Here is a 27,885-nt window from a genome sequence, read left to right as displayed (position 1 = left end):
GGTTATCAAAGGACATCTGCTTAGTAGTAGAGCTAGCAGGTAGTGATCATGGCAGTCCCACATTATGTCGTGATATGTGCCTTTACCCATTGTGGGTAAAGTGAACCATGACATCCTTCTCTCTATACTTGATATGCTACGTTCATTCAGTGTTTCTTGGGGCAAGTATCTCCACTGGTGGTGTACCCCAGAGATCGGTACTTGTACCCCTCCTATTTTCTGTCCCACTATTTGGGATCATCTGTTCCCATGGGTTCTCTTATCTGTTATGCAGGTGGTACTCAACTATACTTGTCAATTCCCCACAATATCGGCTCGAATTTCTACATGATATTTCAGTTTGGATGAGGGATCGTCACCTTCAGCTCAATCTTTCAAAAACTGAGCTCCTGGTATTCCCAGCCAATCCGGCCATCTCACAAAATATTAACATTCAGCCTGGTTCATCTTCATTGACTCCTTGGGTGTTATAATTGATCACATTGATTGATTAATTACTCTGAGCATATAGCTTCTGTCTTGAAGTCTTGTTGATTTACACTTTATAATACTCAGAATATCAGACCCTTTCTCTCATAATGTGCTACACAATTTTTTGTGCAGACCCTGGTTATTTCTAAACTAGACTATTGCAATTCAATTTTAACGGGCCTGCCTGCATGTGTTGTGAGGCTGTTGCAGATTACTCAGAATGCAGCAGCACTTTGGTCTTTGATCAACCAAAAAGGACACATGACACTCCTGCTGATCACCCTTCACTGGCTTCCTGTAGCTGCTAGAATTACATTTAAGTCCCTCACTCTCACCTCTAGGAAAGCCACTGGATTGGCACCAGTTTATTTAAATGCCACAATTCAGCGGTATTCACCCTCTCGACCACCTCGCTCTTTTGATGAGTGTCTGTTGTCTTTGCATCCTCTCGATGACAAGACCCTTTTCGTGGTACCTCAGTGGTGGAATCTACATAGTACTGTCTTTTTCAATGACAGCCTTAATATATTTAAACTCACCTTTTTAAACATCATCTATCTAATTCTTTTTTTTTTTTTTGTAAACAAATTAATGTAATGAAAGTTTTAGTATTTGGCCTTGTTGTTATTATTATTATTATTGTTCATTGATTGTTTTAAGTTTACATTTTAATTTGATACTTTGTTTTGTGTAATGTTTCTTTGGACAAAAGCATCTGCTAAATACCTGTTCCACAATCATAAGTCTGTTTGCTGATGGAACTTACCAAACTTGTTATATGTTGTAATTTCCCAGGTCCTGAGAGGGACATGACAAGAGAGGATGTTCAGCTGGAGCCCTCAGAGGGTCAGGGGAGATACAGCAGCCCGTTCCCTCATTCAGTCGAACGCCCAATCATTCACCAAGTGGCTTCAGCCCCCATGCCCTCAGACTGTGGTGAGTAAGACCATACTTTGGTATGAAAGTTATGATGGCAATGACTTTGAAGCACTAGTACCTTACCTTATTTCAGTATAGAGTAGAAATGATCAAGGCAGCCTACGACTGCCCAAACGGCATTTTTTAATCTGATTAATTTGATGTAACTGTCCTCTCTGTTCTGTTCGCAATACATGGAGAAGAATCAGGTTGCTCATTGTGTCAAACAGATAATGTATTAAGTTTAAAGCCACTAAATGTACTAAACTCGAGATTTCTTTTTCAATTAACTTTGACTGGTTTTGATATTGGGCTGCAGCAACTAATCAACTTCATCGACTGAAAACGATAAAAATAGTTGTCCACTGATAATTGTCCAGTAATAATTGAATAGTTGGTTACATTGTTGCACATATTAACTAGCTCATTAGACATAGAAAGAAAGGTTCTTTCTAGACATACACTATGTAGTAGCTGTAATGAAAGACAAAACCTAAAAATGAAAGGGGGTAAAAAAAACACATCAGCATTGTTTTGTTTGTTCTGAGGGTTCTTCAGTAACAACACTGTAGTGTTGGAAGAGATTGTTCTTTATCTGTCACGTATTATGACCACTGCTGCTCCCTTAGGGCGGTCATATAATGTTTGTCAAAGTTTTTTTTTAATCACCGATTTTTGGTTGACAATATCATATACTAAGACTTCACCAATCCACATGAAACTTGACATGATCGTAGCTCCACATGGCTGATACGGGATATAAGTACCTAAGATTTGTGTCCCTAGGTGGTTGTGTCCCTTCGTGTTAGCACCCCTTGAAGTGGGGTAGGCTCATAGCACTTTTTGGGCAATAGCTCGAAATTGATATGGCAAGTTGGCCTCGAGGAGGTGTATGACCCTAGCTCATTATGACTTATTTGTGAAATAGCGCCACCTAGTGAATAATCTTCAGTGACAAAACAGAAATAATACACTAATCTTGCTTAGAATGTTGAAAAGAATGTTCCATTCTTATCATTTTTATGTATTTTGGAGATCTGTTCATCTTCTACTCACTTAGCTATTGTAAGTAACAGAAATTTTGACATGGGGTGCCCAAACTTTTGCATGCCACTGTGTGGTTGAAACAACCTTTGTACATCTGAAACAGTTTCCACTTTTCTCTCCCTCTCCAGAGTTTTCGTTCTTCGACCCTAATGATCCACTGTGCAGGGAGGTTCTGCGGGACCCTCACACCACAGTGCCTGAGCTCTTTGCTGTGCTAAGGCAGTGGGTTCCCCAAGTCCAGAAGAACATCAGCCTCATTGGCAGTGAGGTCTGCACTCCACAATGTTGTCCTTCTGTTTTCATAATTGTGTTATAATTACTACAGGCCTCATCCCAGAGGTGAAATGCAAGACATTTAACTTCTAATCGATTTTACATTCACTGGAGTAAAGCCAGTTGGTAATGATATTACCACAACCACAACTGTTAGTTGGAGGACCTTCAGAAAATTGTGCCTGATCAGAAACGGGATGTTTAGATGAAACAACACAGAGGACTACAGAAGATAGCTCCTCAGTCTGATTGATTTGTTTGATGTGTAGAGAATCATGTTTTTCCCTTGGGATTTGTTTAGGAAAACCGTTCTTTGAATGTAGTGCCAAGTTACAGGGATTGATATGCACACAATGCTAATCACACATTTAGGTATTATTATTATCTTATATATTATAAGAAGAAGATATAGTCCATTTTGAGGACTATAACGGCTGGCGGAAATGGGAGCGCACGTGCACTGTTGCTAAAGCAAGCGGTAAAGGTGTGATCAAAGTTGCTAAGTGGGCAGAGCCAGGCCGAAGTTCATTAGTGAAAGGTTTGGTTGAAGCTGACCAATAGCATTGTCGAGCAATCCCTTAAAATTGAGATTGATACAGCCCATCATACGAGGGCTACATTCTGGAGAATTTATTTTGGATTAGAATGTACGAGATGTGATAAAAAAGTTCAGAGACTGCGTCTATAAAAAGCAAAAAACTTACTTGATTTAATTTTGGCTGCCACCTCCTTCGAGGTAGTCACGGTATGCAGTGATACACCACTCCCAGTGATCCTACCATACTTGGAGCGCTCCCTGGATGTCCTGTTCTTTAAGCATATCCAGCACCATTTGCAATGTGCTTTTCAGTAGTGTATTGCTGCACAAGGTGACTACCTCGAAGGACATCCCAGTGAAATTGAAATCAGGGAGGTTTTTTACTTTTTATAGTCGCATTTTCAGAACTTTTTGATTGCACCTCGTGTTAGGTTAATGTCAAGTTACTAAATTCAAAGTTAATTAGATTGGAATTTGATCATTTTCATGGGTTTTTTACTTTGAATTATTCTCTTGTGTATAGATCCTGAAAAGAGGCTGTGGAGTGAATGACAGGGATGGGTTGACTGACATGAGTCTCCTGCATTACTGCTGCAAGGCAGGAGCGCCTGGCATTGGTGGGTCGTTAGCTCATATGCCAGTATGGAAAGTGTCCTACATCCTCTCTAACATCTACATAAACACTTCATCATAGCTTTACCTGAAGTGTTCACCAAAATGCATTGGTGTCCCTACCTTACTTTTCTGCTCTCAGATGTATTTATTAAGCTCAAATGTATCTTGAACAAGGACATTTTTTTTAAACCATGACATAAGGACCTGATGTCATTTTAATTCTGTACCACACTGGAGTTGCACTTGGTTTCTGTAAAACTCTTCTGAGAAGATTCTTAGAATTTGGGTAATTTCACACAGAATTATGCTTTTCTGAAATAGTTTTCAGATTTTCAAAGTCTCTTAGATCATAAAAAAAAACAGAAGCAGAAAACTACAGCACTCCTGATCTCCTCAGAGGAGCAACAGAACAATAAACTATGGGCCAAATCTATTGACTTTTTGTGACCTCACAAACCGTTCTTAGCCTTCAGAAAGGACTCTCACAATTTACTAAAGGTTTTTCTCCCAACCCAGGTGATGCAGAGCGGGCAGCCATTTTTGCTCGGCAGCTGCTGTTACTTGGTGCAGAGGCATCCCTACGCAGCCGCTGGACCAACATGAGCGCACTGCACTACGCAGCGTATTTTGACGTCCCTCAGCTCATCCGAGTGGTGTTAGAGGCCTCCCAACCAGGAGGTGAGTTGATGGGAGAGGGGGAGTAAAGAAGGAGGGGAAAAGAAGGATGAGGTGCTCTGTTTGGATCTCTGGGTCTTAGATGGGCAGGATTACTTTGTGTTCGTTCACTGACACTTTAACACCCCTCTCTCTTATTGGTCTCTGATGCCTCTGTCTCTAGAGGTGGATGCCACCTGCAGTGACTTTGACTTTGGCACTGCCTTGCACATCGCTGCCTCCAACCTGTGCACGTCTGCTGTCAAGTGTTTGCTGAAGCTGGGAGCCAACCCGGCCTTTCGGGTGAGTTTTACCTTCTTCAGAATGTTCCAAAAAGTTCCGTTGATTTGAATGGGCCACCACAACGTTCGCAGGTCTGTGATTTCTTTATATTCACCGCTGCGAGAAAATTATAACCGTTGTCATTGGCAACGGGTTTTGTGCTTCTAATTCACGTCTTTCATATCATTCCGCAAGTAGTCTGGTCATTTAACGTAACGGAAAGTCATGTAACTTGAAGTCAGCAAGTAATGGGTTGCTGCGCGTCGGGGTCATGTTCATCCCGTGGGGATTTATTTTTCGATAATGACCGCCGAACTATACATTATCCCTTACGTAGTGATGTCTGCTACTCATCTCTTATAACATCCCAAATAGCTTTGTGAGGCCAAGATGCATACGTCACATCAGCATCAGCCCTCGTCATTAGCCAATGAGAAGACATGCAGAACTCGTTCTTTACAACCAACTTTAAATGGGAGTTTTTTTTACTTTAAAAATGAATTATGATTTCCTACAAATACTTTTGCTGTGTAACATGCTCACCCAAACTAATGAGATATAGTCCTAGAATATGTGTGTTTGGAGAAATACACACATTCATGTCCAGTACTCTTAGTATGTTTGAGCTGACTAATAAGCATACTACTAAATAAATACTAAATACTACTAAATTCACCTACATACTCACTTGACACAGTGATTTGTGTATGCATTGCCCAAGCCCTAAATAATGTATTTCAGGGGTGGACATAAACATATTGAGTCATTTGTCCTTCAGAGACTCTTGCCCTTGCCTGACAAGCCAGAGATATTTCAAGCTTTTTATGAATTTACTAAATTTGAAAACGTTTGTTAGAAGCAGACATTACAGTTACAGTTTCCTGGGAGGTTGATACATTATGATTTTTTAACAGTTGGCAGGCTTTTGTGTGGCTGGAGAAACGTTTTGAAATTATAGTTTCGATTATTTTTCGTAAGTAAATTGAATATTACATAGGCTACCTAGGTGTAAAGCCTATGTTTTTGACACTAAAATCTCCCGTGAACAATTGTGCTAGGTGAAAGTATAGACAAATCTTATTTCAGTATTGGGAGCTGTGACGATGTGATCGTCCCTACAGGTGAATATGCTCTCTGGCTGCCATGCCATTGAGCCGGGCTCTTTGGTGTGGCGGTCAGAGCGCATGTTTGGCAACCTGTAGACCCAGGTTTGAGTCCGGGTGGGGTGACCACGCTCTCCCTTCGCTACAAATGGTGTCAGAAGTGGGATGCCCTGCTGTGAGGTCATCGGAGGCGCACCCGTGAACATTGTGTGAGGGACCCCCAGGAATGTTGACCCTGTGTGAAGGACCCCATGGTTGGGTGAAGCACCGTGTGAAGGACCCCATGGTTGGGTGAAGCACTTGTGTGTGGGGTGCTCTGGATGGGAGAAGCATGATTGGTGTATGCGTGAGGGATGTCTGTGTACGTGAAGCGCATGGGTGCGCTTCCCGAAGGTGAGGGCAGTGTGACGATGTGATCGTCACTACGGATAAATATGCTCTCTGGCTGCCATGCCATTGAGCCGGGCTCTTTGGTGTGGCGGTCAGAGAGCATGTTTGGCATCCTGTAGACCTGGGTTCGAGTCCGGGTAGGGTGACCCTGCTCTCCCTGCTCTCCCTTCGCTACAAATGGTGTCAGAAGTGGGATGCCCTGCTGTGAGGTCATCGGAGGCGCACCCGTGAACATTGTGTGAGGGACCCCCAGGAATGTTGACCCCGTGTGAAGGACCCCATGGTTGGGTGAAGCACTTGTGAAGCACTTGTGTGTGTGGGGTGCTCTGGATGGGAGAAGCATGATTAGTGTATGCGTGAGGGATGTCTGTGTACGTGAAGCGCATGGGTGCGCTTCCCGAAGGTGAGGGCAGTGTGACGATGTGATCGTCACTACGGATAAATATGCTCTCTGGCTGCCATGCCATTGAGCCGGGCTCTTTGGTGTGGCGGTCAGAGAGCATGTTTGGCACCCTGTAGATCTGGGTTCGAGTCCGGGTAGGGTGACCCTGCTCTCCCTTCGCTACAGGAGCCCACAGATGAATGTACACTTCTTTGTTTTTGACTTGTCTGTTATAATATTTTACTTGTTCAAGACAGTGCACTAGCATTAAAGCTGAACCCTGCATATTTTTAAGATACATAACTATCCTTATGCATAATATTTGTACAGAACAGTAAGCATCATTATGATTTTTCTTTTTTCCTGCAACTCATTTTTGTGTGTGAGACTGTAGTGTGTGCATATGCCCAGCATGACAAGTCAGAACCACACTACTGAATATGAGTCATTATTATTGGATCCATTTTGTGAATGAACGGAAATGTCAAGCTTAATAAGGAAATAATTCATATCACTGGACAACAGGTAAATATTAGAGTTAATTGTTGGCTAGGCTGACAATCCTGGGACCCTTATTCTAAATCTGTGGTTGTCAACATAAGTGTTTTAGCACACTCACTTTATCTCACACGTTTCACAATATGTTTCCCCCCCGTGCGGATTCTTTCATTTCAAGAGCCAGAGGACACATGTATTTCTTTTTCTCTAATATGTGACACACACACTCACATTGCTGCCAACATCAATTCCCTATGTTCAAATTCTCCCTACAGCCACTTGGAAAAAAAATGGCTAATTTATTTCCTGAACTAATTTGTTGGCCATGTAGTGCAACACCCAAGGGTCATGCGCTGCAAAACAGCAGATGTCAGAGACTAGGCTCCTGTTTCACTCTCACACTGTTAACTCCCTGAAAAGTCCCAGGCTTGAAAAACGGTTAGGCTTTTGGAGCAAAAAACATCAAATGCCCAGGTTATTTTTACTTTTGTCTTTTTGTCTCATCTACCACTTAGCTCTTGTTAGCGTTCCGCATCACAGGCCTCACTAAAACAAATGAATTCCTCGTGTCTGCTAACAAAGTCTGTCTAACAATGAAAATTGTTATGGTGTTTGTGGACAGTCATATCAATACAGAAGCTGTTGATATGGGAGAGTAGCAGGCAACCACAATGGGACCTATTAAGCTTCCACACTATGTTTTCCTACCACAACCTGGTTGAGAAAACAATGTGGGATAAAAATATTCAATTAAATCAATTCTCTTTTTATAACTGCGATAACAAGGCAATTTTAAACAGCAATCCTAAATTAGCAGTCTTATGTGATTATGTGGACATATTGACATAAATAGAAGTTTGTTTTGCCACAAAGATCACAATTAAATAAACTAAATCATTATATAAGCACAATTGAATGTGCAACACCAAATACATGATGACTCATGCCTTAAGGGGCTCAAATGATTGCCTGATTTATGGGCTTATTAAGGACATATATTTAATATTTTCATTTTAGAGAAATTGGCATTTTCCTGCTCATTAGGCTTACATTTGTCACTCTGCCTCTACAAGTGACTCACCCAATGCCTTTTTTCTGCAACCTTCATCAGTTACCTTCTGACTGAGTCCAACTCTCCCACAGCTCTTAGCACTCAGCTAAATAGATTGTTGGCTCAGTGGCATATTATTTATTGCCTGTTGGGTGTGGAGAAAATGGCTGCGTTTGATCTCTGACCTTTGTTGACTGACTGTCTTTTGCCTGATTATATTATGGGCTCTGCGATGGAGGAACATTTGCTTGTACCATTAGAGCTTTATGAGGACGGTTGTTATTTTGTATATGAAGAAACTTTGCAATGGTATATTTGCCTCTCATGACACCTGATAAGTATTGATTGAAGTTATGTGTTAGTGTATTGTATGCACAGGATTGTTTTTTTTTCAGTGATTAACTGAATTAAGACATATGTGATGCGTTTGAAGGCATTACGCTTAGGAGCTATTCCTTTTCATACACAACTCCTCATTAGATGCATTACCTTGCTTTGCCATTAGAGGGCAGCATTGTACTATATGAACCCCTTTCTGTTGATCACCCACAACACTCATGTCGAGTGACATTCTTTCAAGTGCAAAGCCTTTAGAGGAAAGTCGGGAGGGGGGATTCTGGTCGATGGCATAGCCATCTTTTGCCCAGTCTAAGGTGCAAAGCTAATGAGTGTCACAGCAAAGGTCAGCTTCCACTGGGCTCTGTTCAGCTCACCTCAAATAAAAAGAGTAAGCTCAACTCTTCCCCGCTGTTTCACACAATCTCAGGCAGTGCTCTTACTCTGCTGATTGCAGCTCATTGTTGCGCATTATAGCCTAATCAGTGGTGCCATGCCACTTAGCCTCCCTCCTGCCTTGGCTGGTGTGAGGTTGCAGTCTTTCGTGAATGTTCAGTGAACTCATTTGCCTAGTGAAGCAAATTGACCATATCTGCACACATTAATCCGTGAGTCAGTCAAGTCAAGCTTCAGAATAACAGTGAACTTAGATCTTTTGTTTCTTCGCCGCAGTATAAAAAGAAGGTGGAAAGTAGAAATTAAATTTGACTTTGATATTTCTGAATGGTGTAGGTGGTCTGGGTTTAGAATGTGGAGACTGAGCCTGCTGTCTTTACATCAGCACCCTCTCTCAATACTTCCTGGTGTCTGATAAGGCTTTAGTAACCCATTATGTGCAATTCTTCTTAATTTAGCCCAATTTATACCAATCCTACTTCTTATTGGCTGCAATCGCACACAGGTAAAGTCAACTAGCCTATCAGGCAACATTTCACCATTACCTAGGCGGAATTCGGGATACAATATCACTACAATGGAGTCCAATCACCAAAAAATAAAACAGTTCGAAATCCCAAATTGACTTTGTCAATACTGAAAAAAATTAGACTTTGGATATTAAACTAAATGTTTTTGTTTTTCCAATTTTTTGGTTTTTCCAAACAGACCCTAGTTGGCTTGAGGCTCACAAAATCTACTGTGTGTCTGTGTGTGCGTGTGCGTGTGCGTGTGCGTGTGCGTGTGCGTGTGCGTGTGTTCAAGCTGTGTGCAGGGTGATGATGTTTTAGATGATTATGAGATGTGAGCTCTGGCTAGATACCTCAGGTTCTTGCAATGGTGAGTAGGGGTAGTGGAGGACAGTAGTCCGATCCCAGTTATAGATCATAAAAAAAACACTTTGAAATTATGAATACATTTGAATGACTTCCAACTTCCATCATGTTGTCTGAGAACTTTGACATGTCACCACCTTACCCTAACAAGTTGCAGGAATAAACGGGGTCCCAGGATGTTGATTGAGGGACAGTAATCTTTTGTAGTGCGGGCATGTTTTAGATTAAAATGGTTTACCACGTTTTAATGTGTATGTGTTGCTTACAGTGATCACTGTGATTAATTGGGAAAAATCCCGAAATCCTTTCTCTTTTTTATGAGGCATCAATTCACTATTTCCTTGTTTTTCCTTTTTTGTTTGGCTCAGAATGAGAAAGGACAGTGCCCTGCAGACGTGGTCCCCCAGCCCGTGGACATGCCCCTGGAGATGGCGGACGCTGCAGCCCAGGCCAAGGAGCTGCAGACGCTGTTGAGGGAGGCCCTTCCACGGCCTTGCACCCCCTTGTCCCTCTCGCCGTCTAACCCAGCTGGGGCACTCACAGAAAAGGCCCGTGTGCATCTAGCATCCATGGATATCTGCCTGGGGGACCGCGTTGTTGTGGCTGGACAAAAGGTACAATTATCTGCTGAATTATTATCAATTATTGAACTGAATAGCCACTTGGTATATACTATATAGGCCACCTAGGATGCACCTACAGCGACTTGATCTTATACTGTTGATAGACTACACAGTGCGTTTTACTCATAGTGAAGAGTATTCTATCATTCTTTAAAAGACTCACTGGATGAATGTGTGGTGCCCCCTAGAGTGTCAAATTTCAGACTGTTGTTTTCCTGTGATGTATTCTGCAGTCTTTGCAAGGGTAAGATGTTCCCTAGCTGACTACATTACTACTTTAGACAGCAGTGGATGGAGAGCTGAGACCCTGGAGAAAGAATGAATAGTTAGCAGATGATTGCCGTGTGTGTGTGTGTGTGTGTCAGACTTTGTGCCCTTTTCTGGGATTTTTGAAAAACATGCACACACACACACACACACACACACACACGTACACACTCTCTCTCTCACTTACTCACACACTCACAGACACACAGATAGATACACACACACACACACACACACACACACACACACACACACACACGTACACACTCTCTCTCTCACTTACTCACACACACGCAGACACATATATAGATACACACACACACACACACACACACACACACACACACACTCCCCAGCCAGACAGGGTCTTAGGGAATGAGGTGGTAATGAAATCTCATGGCACACTGGGAGTGAAGCTGCTGCAAGCCGAGTATCTGCAGATTGGCTAATCAAAACCCTATTATCTGCAGAGCGGCTCAGCACTCGTCCCTGTGCTTTGATCTCCGCTTTACATTCAATGTTATTTTCCACCCCGCTCATTTGGTCGTCTCATCTGCATGTAGACACACAATAGCTCGTCCCCCTAAGTTTCTCTGGTACTGGGCAGGCTGGTGTTTGGAAGTGGAGAGGTGGATGTCGAGCTGGGGAGGTTGACATGGAGCAGTATAAACATGCATTGGGTTTGGGCAATGAACAAGTAATCACTTCTCATTGCTCTCTGGAGGATGAGGGAGAGGGGGTGATAAGGGGAGCATGAAATAGGTTCATTGAACATGTATTATCTGTATTTCAAAGCTGCTTGCACCGAATCACATTTCACTCTCTCTCACCCTCTGTGTGTGTGTGTGTGTGTGTGTGTGTGTGTGCATGTGTGTGTCTTCCTCTCTGTGCCTTTCTCCCCTGCTGCTCATCTGTTGTCTGTGTAGTTCTATATTTGCTGTGTTTGTAGTTTCTCCAACTTCCTGATATGTGAGTGAGTCATTGACTTAAACTGGGTTTTTTATGTGTGTATTGTTTGTTTGTGTGTGTGTGTAGGTTGGCACACTGCGTTTCTGTGGTAGCACCGAATTTGCTGGGGGTCTGTGGGCCGGTGTGGAGCTTCTTCAGCCAGAAGGGAAGAATGATGGTTCAGTGGCGGGCGTTCAGTACTTCACCTGTGCTCAGAAGCAAGGTAATATTGAATCTACAAAACTTTTTTTTATCAGTCCTTACTCAGCTCATTTTATTTTCCAATTCTGCCCTGTGAGGCAGAGGTCACTCAGAGGTCACCTCGTTGTTCTTCGTTCATCGTAACTCTTCATTGTTTGCAATGGTGCCCCTTTTTCCTGTCTTGTTATTGACATCCCTATTCCCTCATTATTAGCTCATAATTGTCCTACCGCCCCCTCAGGTATCTTTGCTCCTCTCTCGAAGATCAGCAAGCCCTCAGAGCGACCCAGGGTCCGCCCCCGGTTAAGTACCACACCGGTCCGCCCCCCGCGGTTCTTGGACATGTCACATGTCACCTCTAAGGTCAACTCTGGTAAGGTGCACACAGCTAGTCACACACAAGTACACTCACAGTCTGCTCCCATCTAGAAACTCTAGGATAACATTGCCTCCATTTTTAAATAGGTGTTTATGTATTTGTGTCTGTGTGTATGTGTGTGTGTTTGGGGGTACACACTCAGATAACCATGAGAGTACAAAGTTCTATGCAGCAGTAGCTCATACCTTTATTTGATATTTGACTTTTCACCACTCATGCTGTTGACAACCCTCTCCGCTAAATGCAGACTTATGGCTTTTAAGTGCTACTCATGATGGCTCTACCTTTCTCTAGGAACCCTGCGGCTTCTAGTCTTGTCTTTTATTTTTTTTACGATGCACCTTTCTCATCATTTTTATGCTCCTGGCAGCTGATGCCTGCACACTTTATGCAGTCTGTCAGCCTATAAAAAGTTTGGCAAAGTTAACTCTAATGACTGAGAGAGCAGTTCAGGAACGAGTTCTTTCTCAGAAAGACAGAGAAATGACAGGCGTCTGAAGGGCACCCTTGAGTCATGCTCTGAACCTGTGGATTTGCATGTGAGGCACTTTGACCAACTCAGTTGCCCCGTTGGTGACTCATTCCACAGCTCACAGAGCTAAGAGGTTCAATTGCCAGTGCAGTTATTTCCCTGACATTCTCCAGATGTTTGCGTCTGCTGGTGGAAAAGCACAGAACAAGCCGCTGGACCTATAGTGCACCGTATTCAGAATCAGAATCAGGTTTTATTGGCCAAGTAAGTTTGCACAAACAAGGAATTTGACTTGGTAAAGTGACTCTCAGTGTGCTAACACAATACAATACAATACAATACAAACAAACAAACAGTGCAACAGTGCAATGGACTAAGGAGTTTAAAAAAGTATGTACAAGGCGGAATGGCTATATACAGTAGCTGTGAAATGTTGCGCAACAGTAGTGCAAAGAAGAAGTGGAGAGTGCGAGAAGTGCAGGGATAAATATATAAATATAAATATATATGCTACAGTGGGTTAGTTGTTCAGTATTGAGACGGCGAGGGGGAAGAAACTGTTTTTGTGTCTGGAGGTTTTGGCGAACAGTGATCTGTAGCGTCTACCAGAGGGGAGGAGTTTGAATAATTTGTGTCCAGGGTGTGAGGGGTCTGCAGTGATTTTTCCTGCCCGTTTCCTGACTCTGGAGGTGTACAGGTCCTGAATGGTGGGCAGGTTGGCACCAATGATCTTTTCTGCAGACCTGACTGACCGTTGGAGTCTGTTCTTGTCCAGTTTGGTGGCCGATCCAAACCAGACAGTGATTGAAGTGCACAGAACAGACTCTATGACTGAGGTGCAGATCCTGAGGCAGGTTGTACTTCCTAAGCTGGCGCAGGAAGTACATCCTCTGCTGGGCCTTCTTGATGATGGTGTTGATGTTGGGTTCCCACTTCAGATTCCGGGAGATTGTGGATCCCAGAAACCTGAAGGATTCCACAGCCAACACAGTACTGTTGTGTATGATGAGGGGGGGCAGTGCTGGGGGGCTCCTCCTGAAGTCCACTGTCATCTCCACGGTTTTAAGCGTGTTCAGCTCTAGGTTGTTGCGACCGCACCACAGGACCAGCTGTTCAACTTCCCGCCTATATGCAGACTCATCATCATCACGGATGAGGCCGATGACTGATGTGTCGTCTGCAAATTTTAGGAGTTTAACAGATGGGTCTCCTGAGGTGCAGTCGTTTGTGTAGAGGGAGAAGAGCAGTGGGGAGAGCACGCATCCCTGAGGTGCACCAGTGCTGACTGACCGGGTGCTGGATGTTGTTTCACCCAGCCTCACCTGCTGCTTCCTGTCAATCAGGAAGTTTGTGATCCACTGACAGGTGGAGGCAGGCACAGTGAGCTGGGTGAGTTTGGTGAGGAGGACTTCTGGAATGATGGTGTTGAACGCCGAGCTGAAGTCCACGAACAGCATCCTTGCATAGGTCCCTGGGGAGTCGAGGTGTTGCAGGATGTAGTGCAGCCCCATGTTGACTGCATCATCCACTGACCTGTTTGCTCTGTAGGCAAACTGCAGAGGGTCCAGCAGGGGGCCTGTGATGCCCTTCAGATGGGTCAATACCAGTCTCTCAAAGGATTTCATGACCACAGACGTCAGGGCGACGGGCCTGTAGTCATTCAGCCCAGTGATTTGAGGATTTCTTGGGAACCGGGATGATGGTGGAGCGTTTGAAGCAGGAGGGGACTTCACACAGCTCCAGAGATTCATGCCCTTGGGTGCTTCTTTTTGTATCCGATGTGATGGGAATAGTGAAGCCCAGAGGAAAGTGAATCCCATTGATTGATTGTCTAATTAAATAGGTTTAATAACAACGTCTTATAGCCATGTAGCAATTCATCAAGAAGGAAACAGGGAGAGGGGGAGAGAGTTAGCAAAAGACATTGTGTGTGTGTGCGTGCAAGTGTATGTGTCTATGTGTACGTGTGTGTGTGTGTGTGTGCGTGCGTGTGTGTATGTGCATGTGTTTGTTTGGTGGTGGGGGACTGTGTCTGTGTGTACGTGTGCTATTGTATGTGAGTGTGTGGGGTTAAGGGATTGTGTGTGTATGAAAGCATCTGTATGAGTGTCTTAAAAGTGAATGCATTTACCTGATATTTCTGTATGCTACATATGAAATTAATGAATTAATATTATGCTAAATATTTGTCTATCTGTGTTGACTCTTGTGGCCCTTGAATTGAATGTCTAGATAGGAAGGCTCAGAACACAGCTGGAAGTTCTTTGGAGAACGACCTGCCACTATTTCTTATTCAAAACAGATAATAACTGAAGACCTTGGGGCTTGATTTTCACAGAGTGTTATGCGATAAGTGAGGTGTTTAATATATTTAATTCTGTCTTTAAAATAATAACCTGTGGAGTAGGGAATGTGAGTGATTGTCAGAATATTAGAGGTAAATTGGGTTAACCGTTGCAGTGCTGCCTGTGAATATCCTCATACATCTTTTCAATGGGTTTCTACCACACTTTAGTAAGACCATGGTCTAAAGAGCATTACAGTAACTAGTTTGTACTTACATTTTGTGATGTCCTAAAATTGCCATTGCTGTGCTTTTGTAACAATCATCATGTAGCAGCGGAGTTACAATATTTTTATGATGCATCAAGTTTTTTGTGAATTGTTTTAAGACAACCAAAGAATGTGGCCAAGCCAATAATAGATGATGCCATGTCCTAGCAACTGCTAACCCCAATCGGTGTATTAGTTAAGTAACCATTACTCTCTGTGTATTAGTTAAGGAACCATTACTCTCTGTGTATTAGTTAAGGAACCATTACTGTCTGTGTATTAGTTAAGGAACCATTACTCTCTGTGTATTAGTTAAGTAACCATTACTCTCTGTGTATTAGTTAAAGTAACCATTACTCTCTGTGTATTAGTTAAAGTAACCATTACTCTCTGAAATGGCCTTTGGTGTATGAGTTTCTTCTTCTCAAGTCATTTGAGGACCAAAGTCTTCTGATGGATTTCTCACTCACTGGGCCCTAGTTTTGCTGCCGAAAACAGCTTATTCCTAAATCTGATTTATCAAAAAAGATCACGTTCCCATTTTTAGAAGAGCGGTGCATTATTCGTATGTATTTCTGTATAAGCAAGAAAGCAGGAGCAAACCTGTGTTATGGGTTAATGCAATTAATCTATCTTGGATATCCTCTGAGTTAACACATATCCTGGCAAGCTTTTGAAAAAGAACAAAATGTTTGTTTTAAAAGGTTAAACCCCTTGAAAGACTTGAGTGTCTGGGTCTAATTTCTTTGACTTGAATTAAGTTAATGTATGTAAATACACAATAACAGCATTTCTTGTTATTTCTATTCACATATTGTAGTCTAATTAGATTAAGGCAGAAAAAGTATGCAGTGCCACATCAACCCATTTTCTACAGAAACAGAATGCATTTGCATTAAGGTTCGTCCAGGTGTTCAAGTTCATCAACATAAACGTTGCTCACAACCTCCCATGTCTTATGCACCCCCTCATTCATGTAGACTCGTAGTCACTTTTGTTTTAGAGATCAGGATTTGTCCTTTGACACAAACAGTCACCAGTAGCCATGAATTATGTAAATGAATACATTTATATTTTCACCTTTGGCCGAATGCTCAGCTAAACAGGTTTTCACTCACCTGTTTGGATCTGCTGGGGTTCTGGAGGCATTGACTGCACCAAATAGCCTACAGTTTGTTGCCATAATAATTTAAAGTAAAAAAAGCCATGTAAAGGATACAATCTAATTAAAGTTGAATATCATAGTTACCTGAGACAAACCTAATATGCTGTTGCAGTAAACGTTTAAGACGTTTATTCTTTCGCATTCTACTTCCCTTTCACATACCCAGATTACCAAACAGTCAGTTCGAAGGGGCATGCCTAGGGCATTTTAAAACATGTTTGACAAACTACAATTAATGTAATAGTTTAGACAACAGAAAAAGCACTGTGGTTTATTCTTTGTAAAAGCACTCCTGGTGAACACTGTCCAGAACCCTCGGCTGTATTGCCATCTTTTTATATTGTAATCTTGTCTGACACATTCAGTGTTTATTGGCAATGTTATTGGTTGGCTTTAACCAAACCACTGATTAACTTCGGCCTGGCTCTGCCCACTTAGAGCCTATGACCGCACATTTACCTCTCTCTGAAGCATCTACAGTCCGCATGCACTGCCTTTTCACTCTCAAACTAGGGCCCAAAGTGTCATGAGAAGTATCCACAAGTGTGTGGATAGCACTGACCCACAGCTGTAGTTGAGTTTAGAAAATGTTTTACTGCCAAAAAACGGCAGCCCTAGGTGCAGGTTTCAACATTTTCAATTGGTACAATATTTTCCTGTTCGTCTGTGCATCTCCTGTTTCCTGGTAGGATTGTCACCGCAGCCTTCAGTTCTTTTTGCTCTCTGGCATTCAAAGTTTAATTTCCCATTCCATTTTATGTCTTTTGCAATCCTGTTTTTGTATTTTGTGTTTGCCTCATCACATGTCTTTCATTTTTGTGTGTGTTTGTGTGGGGTAAAAAAGGTTTAGCAGCTATTAGGCTAAAAGACACTGCTACTGATGAAGACACAGTTGAGTCCCCAGAAGCTCAAACAGGTACTACATTTTTGAGGTGTGAATTGGACTGAATAACCTGAATATAATGCCACCAGCTGTTTGCCAAATATCAATAGCCTCAGTCATCTGTAGTAGCCACCATTCTACATTTTTACTGGTTGTTTTGTAGAGGCGATATTGGGGAGAGGAAAGAACAGTGCTGAACAAAACCGCAGAGCTTTGTATTTCTCATCATTATATTTTATAATGGTCAACTGTGTTTAGGCCGTCCAAGTCCAGGAGAATAATTCCTCCCCTGTATTTTGCCTCTCTTTGCACAAATAAGAATGTGCAACTAATGAGTGTGCTCGCTCAGTGCCTTAGGTACAGAGGGGCACGACTGGCCTTTGACTAACTGTGGGAATATTCCACCACAGCAGAAGTGACCCTCCGTGGATCAATGAATGTGAACGTTTAGTTGGAAATCCTCTCCAAATTGTTTAACAATGCAAAATGCATGCTCAGACATGCTGTATTTGGAGTCAAGTTCCTCTGAGTTCTAATGTTTATTTTTTTCTAAGCTAAATAGACCTGTGATGGGTAAACTGGATATCGGTTTTGGTCCATATTGCCCAGCCCTACATCCTGTTAGGTGAATTTAAATTCAAATCAATGTTTTCACCTCCATAGTGCTTTGACCTTATTTCTTCTTCCTTATCTTCAAAATGTGCCCCAGGTGCTCTGTCTAGAAGCTGCTCCTCCTCTTCATCATCCCTGGACTCTAGATATGGTCCAGCAATGCGATCCCGTCCATTTCCCTGGCAACATCCACCTCTGCGGCCTCGCCAGGAGCGCCAGGCCCTCGGCTCCAGGGCTCCCCAACCTCCACATCATCAGCAGTCTCACCAATCCATGGGTGTTGCATCACACCCTGGTAATTCACCACATAGGAACACACTCACCACAACCTATTTCCACACATTGCCAGTCACCATGGTATCAGGCTGGATGTTCCGTCTGCAATTGTCAGTAACTGCCGGTTCAAATATGGAACATAACACAGTTGTGTCTCCAGTATTTGGGACAATTAAAGTGTTTTCGGACAAGAGGCAGTCCGACTGACTGGAATGATCACTTTCTAATATCTAAGTAATCAAACTAGATAATCTAATATGCAGTGATGATAACCATTGCACATTTAATTGGCAGCAGAGGGGCCATTTTTTGCCTTGCCTATATAAGAAAAACTTAGTCTGAGAAAAACTGCGAAAGATGATTGTTTTATGAATCGTGAATTAGTGCATATGGGAGCATATAATCTCATTTTCCCATTCTCCTCTTTGTGTGAATGTGTCTCCTGCTCCCTGTTCTCCCTTCTTCTCAGGGCCAAGTAACTGGACGCCCTTGGCCGGTGGCCTGGTCGGCGAGGGGTCTGAGTTCCATCTGGGGGAGAGGGTGCTGGTGGTGGGTCAGAGGACTGGTGTGGTGCGATTCTGTGGCAAAACCAGTTTTGCCCCCGGTGAGTCCAAGGGCTTGCACAATTCATATAGAGTTAGACAAGTAAGTGCTATGTCTCTTCAGCAGAACCTCTTGCGTATTGCAGTATTTGCAATAGTATTGCATCAGTTGAATCCTTGGGCGGTCAAAGCAACTTATTACTAACATCACAAAATGAAATATCATTTTGAATGTCATTTTTCATTTCGAAATTGAAGAGAAATATGAAGACCATGCCAATATCCATAAAGTTTTGCCGAAAGAAAACATTAGTATTCCTTTCATTTTCATTTGAGGCCCTGAAACAAAGAATCAATTTACATTTGGCAATATTGTCTTTTCACAGTTGCTAATAATGTTGCTGTAATGTTGCTAATATTAGATCAGGCTACAGCATCTTGAGCACTTTCCCATGCCCCCTCCAAACGGTTGAGTCTAACTAGTTGATATTTATTCATAACTTTGGGCCCAGGTTTTATCCATTGCATTTTCAAAGTGTTAGGTTATCTATACTCTGCAAGACCAGTTTGCTAGAATGAGGCCTGGGATAAGGGAATGGAAGAGGTTTGAAAATGATGCTGTGTTTAGAAATGTCTCGGTGTTTCTATGGAGTTTAGGTGTCTGCAAACTGCTAACAGAAATGTCCCCTCCACAAAAGTGCTACATCTTGCTTGTGACCACAGACTTTCTACTTACATATGCTGTCTGATGGTTGGGAGCGGCACAACGACATTGAACTCAAGACCTGGTGCGAACAGCAGACCATAGCATTGGGTTTAGCCCGTTAGAGGTTCCCAAAATAACTAATGGACCATGTCAGATTCTATTTTGTCATCCTTTTTTTCTTTAAATTGAACTATGTCTAAGTAAATGTAACTAACTCATGGGTGCCCATGGATTGTTTCTAGCTCATAGACATAGTTATCACCTGAGATTCCAGAGATGTACTGGGAGTGTGCTGATGCACGCATTTCTTTGTGCTAAACAGATCTTCACTGAACTTCCAAAGGTCCCACAGGGACTGCAGTAAATGCAGACAATGAGGGGGGAAAAAATGAAAGCTTTTACATCTGTGCTTTTCCTAAATAGGATTCCAGGTTTTTACCTGCACTAGGTTGAAGGAGAGCAGGGGGGCTTCTGATCATTCTGTCTGTCGTTTCATAATGCTTTTATGTACCAGGTCCTTGACTACCAGCTTGAAATAATGTCTCCTGATGTTTTATTGCCACCCAACAAGCTCTGCATTAGATGAATGTGTCATAAGAGGAGTCCATTTCAATAGGCAGTTGTCTTTGAGAGACTGCAGGCGGGAGACATACGTGTCCACTCTCCCCTTCTCAATTGTATATTCCGTCCTTAGCCTCATGGGAGCCCTCTGAAGGCTCATCCCCACTTATGCAGACCCTGGCTCTGCTGTTACTGATTGCTGTTGCCATGCTGTGGTTTGAGTTGAGTGCACTGTGCTGTTGAAATACTCTGCAATCATTCCTGTCTTTGAGCTCATTACCTTCCCTGAAGAGCTCATTTGAGTGTGGCTTTTCTTGTGTGTAATGTCTTGCCTGTATCTCTGCAAGATTTAACTTAGAGCTTCACAAGTTTTGAGTTTGATTGAGTGTATCTGTTCTCAGGGTTTTGGTTGGGCATTGAATTGGACAAACCGAGTGGAAAGAATGACGGCTCGGTTGGAGGTGTGAGATACTTCAGGTGCCCCCCAAAGCAAGGGGTGTTTGCCCCTCCCTCACGTGTGCAGAGGTTAGTGTCTTCTGTCCATTCAACCAACTTTGTACCCATAAGCTCTTCAACATTCCCCTCAGAACAAAACTGTTTTTCACCTTGTGGTCAGTGAAAATAGTAATAATAATAATGAATAGTTTTAGTGTGCCATTCACTGTAGTTTGGATAGATAAATGAATATTTTACACAATATATTGCAATGCTAAAATACTCACCACAATTAAAGAGTATTTGAAAGATCTGACGGACTGCTTTGCGCAATAGTGAGTGTGTCATAGTTTTCTGTATCATTTTGAGATCTGGAAGACTCGGCCTTTCACATTCACAAAGAATCCACCAAGCTGTGGGTGAGGAGCAGAAACGGCTGACAGAGTTAGAGTAGAAGAAGAGAACACTCAGCACCACCGTCTGACAGAGTTAGAGTAGAAGAAGAGAACACTCAGCACCACCTCAGAGTTAGAGTAGAAGAAGAGAACACTCAGCACCACCGTCTGACAGAGTTAGAGTAGAAGAAGAGAACACTCAGCACCACCTCAGAGTTAGAGTAGAAGAAGAGAACACTCAGCACCACCTCACAGTTAGAGTAGAAGAAGAGAACACTCAGCACCACCTCAGAGTTAGAGTAGAAGAAGAGAACACTCAGCACCACCTCAGAGTTAGAGTAGAAGAAGAAAACACTCAGCACCACCTCACAGTTAGAGTAGAAGAAGAAAACACTCAGCACCACCTCAGAGTTAGAGTAGAAGAAGAGAACACTCAGCACCACCTCACAGTTAGAGTAGAAGAAGAAAACACTAAGCACCACCTCAGGGTTAGAGTAGAAGAAGAAGAAAACACTCAGCACCACCTCACAGTTAGAGTAGAAGAAGAGAACACTCAGCACCACCCCAGAGTTAGAGTAGAAGAAGAGAACACTCAGCACCACCTCACAGTTAGAGTAGAAGAAGAAGAAAACACTCAGCACCCCCTCAGAGTGAATTCGCCCCATACCTTCTTTTCCTTTGCCAGTACTCTCCCCTGTTAAGTATTCTGTTGCATGTCATCTGAATCTTCTCCTTCACACCTGTTTTCACTATCTCATCTTCCTTGATTCTCTGTCCATGCTCTCTTCACTCTGCTGTGTTGGCAAGCTCTCTGTCACTGCTCTCCTCACTCAGGCGGTCTAACATCTTTTTTTGCCTCGGCTCACCTCACCTTGTGCTCCCCCCTAGTGATTTGTTTTAGATAGCTTTTCCTATCATCTCTCCTGGTTTTATAACTTCACTCAGTCTGACTTAGGAGTAATCTTGTGTGTAGGATTTTGTTTTCACTAAATTCTCCCTGGGATCATTCACTCATATCTGATACATACATTTGTAAGGCTATCTAAGAAGATAACATTGTTCTACACCTGTACTGGTTTTGACAACTGTCTATTGGTGGAAATAACTAGATTATTACACTGACTGATGCTCCTGGTCTCCCTTTACTATCTCAGGATTCACGGGTCCGTGGATTGCTTATCTGAGCTGTCCTCTTCTCGACTCAGTCACCCGTTGGCGGGTGAGCTATCATGATTTGTCACATTCACATTCTAACAGGCCACTGAAAAGTTGTGTACAAAGATATGAACTTGCCTTCAGTCAGATATGTGTTTTCCTGTATTCATACAGGTATACGCCGTAGTTTCAGTACTTCCACAGCCATCTCCACACCTAAGGAGAAAAATCGCAGAAGTCCAGTCAACAGGTGTGTTGCTTTACGTCATATTAAGATGCCCTTATCAGTGCGGAGCTAATTTGAGTTAATATTGTTTTTGTTTTTTGTTTGTATTATTGATGACTAGGGATGCACTATCGGTGCCGATACTTCGTTAAAATACTCGTACTCGTACTCGTTTTGAATTGCCGATACCAAGCACCGATACCACTCATCAGTATTTCACTGCATCAAACTGGCCGGGCTATGCTGACACAAAATGTGATTTATTGTCCTACCTGTCCTACCACTCTCTGCCAGACTAGTAAGTAGCTTATTTGCCGTCTTGTGTTGCATTTGCTTGATGTTTGACTGTGTTAGGAAAGTTTGTCATAGTGTCAAAGTATTTCAGTATACAGGTTTCGCTAAATTTAGCTGCTAGCATCTCGTTAGTGATTAGCAATTCCGTTATGCTGCCTTAACGGCGATTTGGGCTCATTTTAAGATAAATGACGACGACAGGAATAAGGCACAGTGTAAGATCTGCACTGCTACGGTGTCGAGGGCGGAAAGGAAAGTACTTTGTTTAACACAAGCAATTTGATTAAACTCCTGAAGACACACCATAGTGCTAAGTACACAGAGTTCACTGATGCTAGTGCAGGGGTGCAAACTCATCAGGGATGAAAAAGGTGACAACGATGCGGAGGGTCCGGGGCATGCCCCCCGGGGGAATATATTTTATATATAAGAACATTTTGCACATTTTAAAGTTCAATGCATCAATCTGGTGCACTTTGACAACAAAATTATGAGGCTAGATCTATTAATAACTTTGTGCTGTTGTAAACAATGTTGTGCTCTGGTAACAGTTTCATCATAAACATTCCTGTGTTGAATGTTGCACGGGCACAGGCCAACCCAACCGGGTCATACACATAGCCTACCTCATGAAAAGTAAAAGTCATCATGAAAAGTAAAAAACAAATAATGATAAAATAAATATTAATACGTATTTACTGATCTTTGCTTTAAATAAAAAATTTTTTGTATGATTCCGATCATTTTTATAATCAAAATCGCTGAATTTGACCATGTCTTGTTCAAACAGAGGCGACTCGCGAGGTGAGGCAGCGACGAGCTGCACCTCATCTCAGATTGTGCAATCCCTCACACAGTTGAGCGCATGACTTTTGCTTTCTCATTGTTTGTCATCACTGAAATATTTGTAGACACTTTTATTATATGTTGTTTGTATCCATATAATAGGTAATGTAATGTATTTCACATATGTGAAGAAGCTATTTAGTCTTGCTGATCTGCCATAAAACCACAGTGAAAAAGCACATAGGGGAGGCAAACCTAACCTCTGCCTCAATGAAGGGGGCGTGCGATAGCCTGGAAAATGGACTTCCAATCCAGTGAAGTGATAGATAAATACATAATGGGAGACCAATGCCAGAGCTAAGAGGTTTGCTTCAAACGACAGGACAGAAGATAACTTTAGCAGCTAAACTCCGGACCAAACTCGGCTGACGGCCATGTCTTTTAAGTAAATGTAAATTTTTCGGCGTTTTCACGCTTAGATTTGTCAAAAGTTACCGAGAAAAAGACACTGTACTATCCGATAACACCGTTATTGTAACCAGCAAAAAATAGTTGATGTGATTTGCGAGGCGTCTGTCAGCCAACTGTCTGACATTAGCACGTTAGCCTACGTTAGATAGTATAACGTTCTTGCAGCGTACCAACGTCACACGTTACCGTAAATGCCATATTAAAAAGGCTGCTCGAAACCAACGCTTTCACCCGAAAAAGATGTCTTGTAATACACCTGTCTATTACGGCATCGAGGCAGAAGACCCGAAATAGAAAGCCTGTCATTATGACATGGAGTTGGCCAAACGAACAAGCTTGAAAAAAATATTCATGACAGTTTGCGTTCGCAGATTACTTGGAGGACCCCCCCCCCCCCCTTAAAAATATTTTTATTGCAGATCTACACGAATCACACGAATGACCTATTTTGGATCAAAAACGGCGAATTTCGCCGAAAGGTGACGAGTTTGCACCCCTGCTAGTGGCGCAAGACCGAAGTAACCAATCTTAACTGACGTCTTGCAAAAGAAAAAAACGCGCACGCACACACAGAGAGAGAGAGGTAGAGAGAAAGACTGTGCCACATAGGTTAAGTGATTGTTTGTGTACTTGAGCAGGAGATTCTTCTGATCCTTTTGTAACTGAAATGTGCTCTTGTGCTAATCCAGTAATAGTTCTGTTCACTTTTTGTTAAGCAGACTGTGTTGTTAACTATGCAGCAAATTGAATTGCCTTTATCTGGTTATATTTGCATTTTGTCTAATGTGATGATATTGTCTGTTTGAAGGCTTTTTTTGTGTGTGTTAAAACCAGAAAGCTCTGTTTATTTTTGGCTTGGGATAGCCTTCTGTTAATTTTGTACCATAGGCTTGACATAATCTGCAGAGGATAAAATAAAATCTGCCTCCAAATTAATTGCACTTTCATGGAGACCAAATCTAAGAAGTATCGGTATCGGTACTCGGTATCGGCAAGTACACAAATAAAAATACTCGTACTCGTATCGGTTTGTAAAAAAGTGGTATCGGTGCATCCCTATTGATGACCTTTGGGTTCATCTGTTTATAGTTAAGTTGGATTGAAGGCTTTTTTTCTGTCTACTGTATCTCTTGCTCTTTTTCCACTGTTCATCGCTGTCTTTCGTCTTCTTTTTGTCTTTGTCTTCTTCTTGTCTTGTCTTTGTTCATCTCACAGGAACCGTTCAAGCAGCGTTAGACGTCGCTGGAGCACAACAAGCAGTGGTTGTGGTACGGATGCATCAGGCCGTCGTCCGAGCAGCATAGGGGGTACCACCACCACAACCACCACCTCCTCAAGCTCAGAAAGGATGGTCAAACTGCACGTGGGAATGCAAGTCCTGCTGAGCAGTGCCAATGAGATGGGCACGATTCGCTACTTGGGCACCACTGACTTTGCCCCAGGCCTGTGGCTTGGGCTCGAGCTGCGCCGTGCTCTGGGCAAGAATGACGGTTCAGTGGAAGGTCACCGCTACTTCAGCTGCCGGCCAGGTTATGGCGTGCTGGTGCGCCCCGGTCGTATCACATACCGGGGCATCAGCGGGGCCAAGCTGGTAGATGAAGCCAGCTGAGCCTCCTGCACCACCGTCAGCGAGAGCAGGGCCTTCCACTGCCGTATGTTCTCTGTGTTTTGATGTGAATGGATGTGTGTGTGCCCTTCATCGCTGTCTTTCTATGCTGTTGATGACAAACACGGTGAGACATTCCTGATAGTATCGCACGAAGAGGAAAACAAGCACTACCTATTAATGGACAATAGTGTTCAACTCTAAAGATGAGAACAGTTCCCCTATCTTCAGGGATCTGCCTGTGCAATAAAGCCCATGGGTTTCCTATTTTAGTATTTACACTAAGAATTAACTATACTTTGTGAAGGATAGCGTGAACATTTTAGAAAAATAGATTGGTCAAATTAAGTTGACTTGATTTTTTCCTCATTTCAGAGTGAAATGAGGTCAAAGATTTGGTGCATTCCAGAATGAGGCTAAGCACTTTATAGAAGACAAAAGAAACTTCAGAGTCCAAGACGGTGGTGTTGAATGTTAATGAGTTGAACACTCTGTGAGGAAGTGGGGATGCGCTAAAAGAATGTACGCGATTTCTGCACAGCAAAGGGTTTATTTTTACACGGACGAAGGAGTATAGCTTGACAGTCTTGAATTACATTAAAAAGTAGCATTGAATTAAAGCAACCTTGAATTAAAGTGATGGCCAAATGTATCAGTGTTCATAACAGTATATTTTATGAAGGTTAACCAAGTTCTTGCACTTGTGAAGAGGACGATATTGGCCAATGGGGTAGAGGAAACCTAGGTCATGACACAGCACTTTAACATTGCTTAAAACATTCCCGATCATGAGATTTCAGCTGCATCACTGATCATCATCTCTTCTGTTCCCCAACAAGCAGGCTGTTCTTCGACAGTCATAAAACATTTATATATGACTACTGTGACTTTTCATGAGTCACTGAATGAGGAATCATTAGCTCATTGGCTTGCTTTATTTAGAAAGGCTTGTGAAGACTTAGCGACTTCGAATCTAACAGCTTAAGTTAAGTTTGAATGGATTTGATTAATGTGCTGCCGCTCCCCTAGGGGGCCTTGTTGTTCCCATGGTTTCATTTGTTACGTTGTTGTATGTCACACATCTTTGCATCATCTGTTTGTGATGTTGTTGTTCCCATGGTTTCATTTGTTACGTTGTTGTATGTCACACATCTTTGCATCATCTGTTTGTGATGTTGTTGTTCCCATGGTTTCATTTGTTACGTTGTTGTATGTCACACATCTTTGCATCATCTGTTTGTGATGTTGTTGTTCCCATGGTTTCATTTGTTACGTTGTTGTATGTCACACATCTTTGCATCATCTGTTTGTGATGTTGTTGTTCCCATGGTTTCATTTGTTACGTTGTTGTATGTCACACATCTTTGCATCATCTGTTCGTGAGTATTTTGCAGGTTCAGGTTAGAGTGTGGGTGTGCTGTGTTTTTTGCAACTCAAAAATGTTTTAAGAAAGTGGGTGTGTTTGAGTTTTATTTAGATTTTTGTTTGGTTTGTTGTTGTGTATATGTTATCAGTTGCAAGAAATAACCAGGGTCAAAGGCAAAGAAGAGTTTGGAAGTCTGATTTCACATATGGTAAAAAGGGTATTTGTAATAAATCTCACAAATAAATAAGATGTTTTCCCAGCACACTGTCGTCAATTTCCTGTTTTGTCTGGATTATATTTGTAATAATAATAATAAAAATAATAATCCTAATAATAATTTACCTAGCTAGCTGGAGGTATTTTTAACCAAGCAGTAGATTTTATAGAGTAATTTATTAGTTTTCTCACAAAGGAGGGTCGACTTACAGGGTTTACCAGAGACATAGTACAATAGTTTAATTACTGTACACATTTTACAAGGGCAGTTTCCTCCAGATAAGAGATAGGTAAAAAGAAACTTGAAAATGCAAAGATAAACTCTAATCACCTGGACCACTGATAAAACAACAAGAATAAAAGTAAATGGTGGTATGGCTCCTTGCATCACAGTACATAAAATCTCTTGTTTTTCTCAAAGCCTTTCTTTGACGACACATTATCTCAGACGTTAATTAATATCACAGACGTCAACCTTTCACAACCTTTTGGTGTAATAAACTGAATGTCCCAGCAGAGACACATTTTCCTTGCTCTTTATTATATCTGCTGCACACTGATGGGCAAGACCTTAATTCCCACTGACAAAATGTAATAAAATGTGTAAAGTGTCAATCTCACATAGGTGACATAATTATCAGTGAGACTAAGAAATAAATATATTGAAAATATGCTAGAATATTTATATCAGGTGCAGTTCATCAGGGAAGGGAGAATTTGAAAGGTTAAATCAGCGATGCAGACCGTCCAGTTTAATGGTACGTTGAAAATTTTGTAAAGGCCTTATCTCTCGATTAGAGGCAGATACCGCCACCTGGAATGGGATTTTTTTTGTTGTTCAACAGATACAGGTGAATTACTGCATTGGGACATAGCTTTTAAACGGACAGTTATAAATCTTATATTTATATATTATTT

The 27,885-nt window shown here is 42.2% G+C and overlaps 1 protein-coding gene across 2 annotated transcripts in view; it reads left to right on the top strand.

Moving 5' to 3' along the window:
• zgc:103755 (CAP_GLY domain-containing protein) overlaps positions 1-27,013 on the top strand; it is a 32,033-nt gene extending 5,020 nt beyond the window's left edge. For both annotated transcript variants that reach the window (XM_031579810.1, XM_012819530.2), the window contains exons 2-16: positions 1,267-1,407; positions 2,565-2,704; positions 3,771-3,864; positions 4,379-4,540; positions 4,701-4,819; positions 10,198-10,443; positions 11,755-11,890; positions 12,110-12,241; positions 17,282-17,353; positions 18,030-18,227; positions 18,678-18,812; positions 20,419-20,542; positions 22,002-22,066; positions 22,177-22,252; positions 24,995-27,013. In XM_031579810.1, the coding sequence (XP_031435670.1) occupies positions 1,281-1,407; positions 2,565-2,704; positions 3,771-3,864; positions 4,379-4,540; positions 4,701-4,819; positions 10,198-10,443; positions 11,755-11,890; positions 12,110-12,241; positions 17,282-17,353; positions 18,030-18,227; positions 18,678-18,812; positions 20,419-20,542; positions 22,002-22,066; positions 22,177-22,252; positions 24,995-25,388 (2,220 nt within the window). In that variant the 5' untranslated portion in view covers positions 1,267-1,280 and the 3' untranslated portion in view covers positions 25,389-27,013. The remainder of the gene's footprint in view (positions 1-1,266; positions 1,408-2,564; positions 2,705-3,770; positions 3,865-4,378; positions 4,541-4,700; positions 4,820-10,197; positions 10,444-11,754; positions 11,891-12,109; positions 12,242-17,281; positions 17,354-18,029; positions 18,228-18,677; positions 18,813-20,418; positions 20,543-22,001; positions 22,067-22,176; positions 22,253-24,994) is intronic.
• Positions 27,014-27,885: the final 872 nt, after the last annotated feature.

This window comes from Clupea harengus, chromosome 14 (assembly GCF_900700415.2).
Source record: "Clupea harengus chromosome 14, Ch_v2.0.2, whole genome shotgun sequence".
Lineage (NCBI taxonomy): Eukaryota > Metazoa > Chordata > Actinopteri > Clupeiformes > Clupeidae > Clupea > Clupea harengus.
The sequence above is the reverse complement of the archived record's forward strand: the minus strand, read 5'-3'. Positions and strand labels throughout refer to the sequence as shown.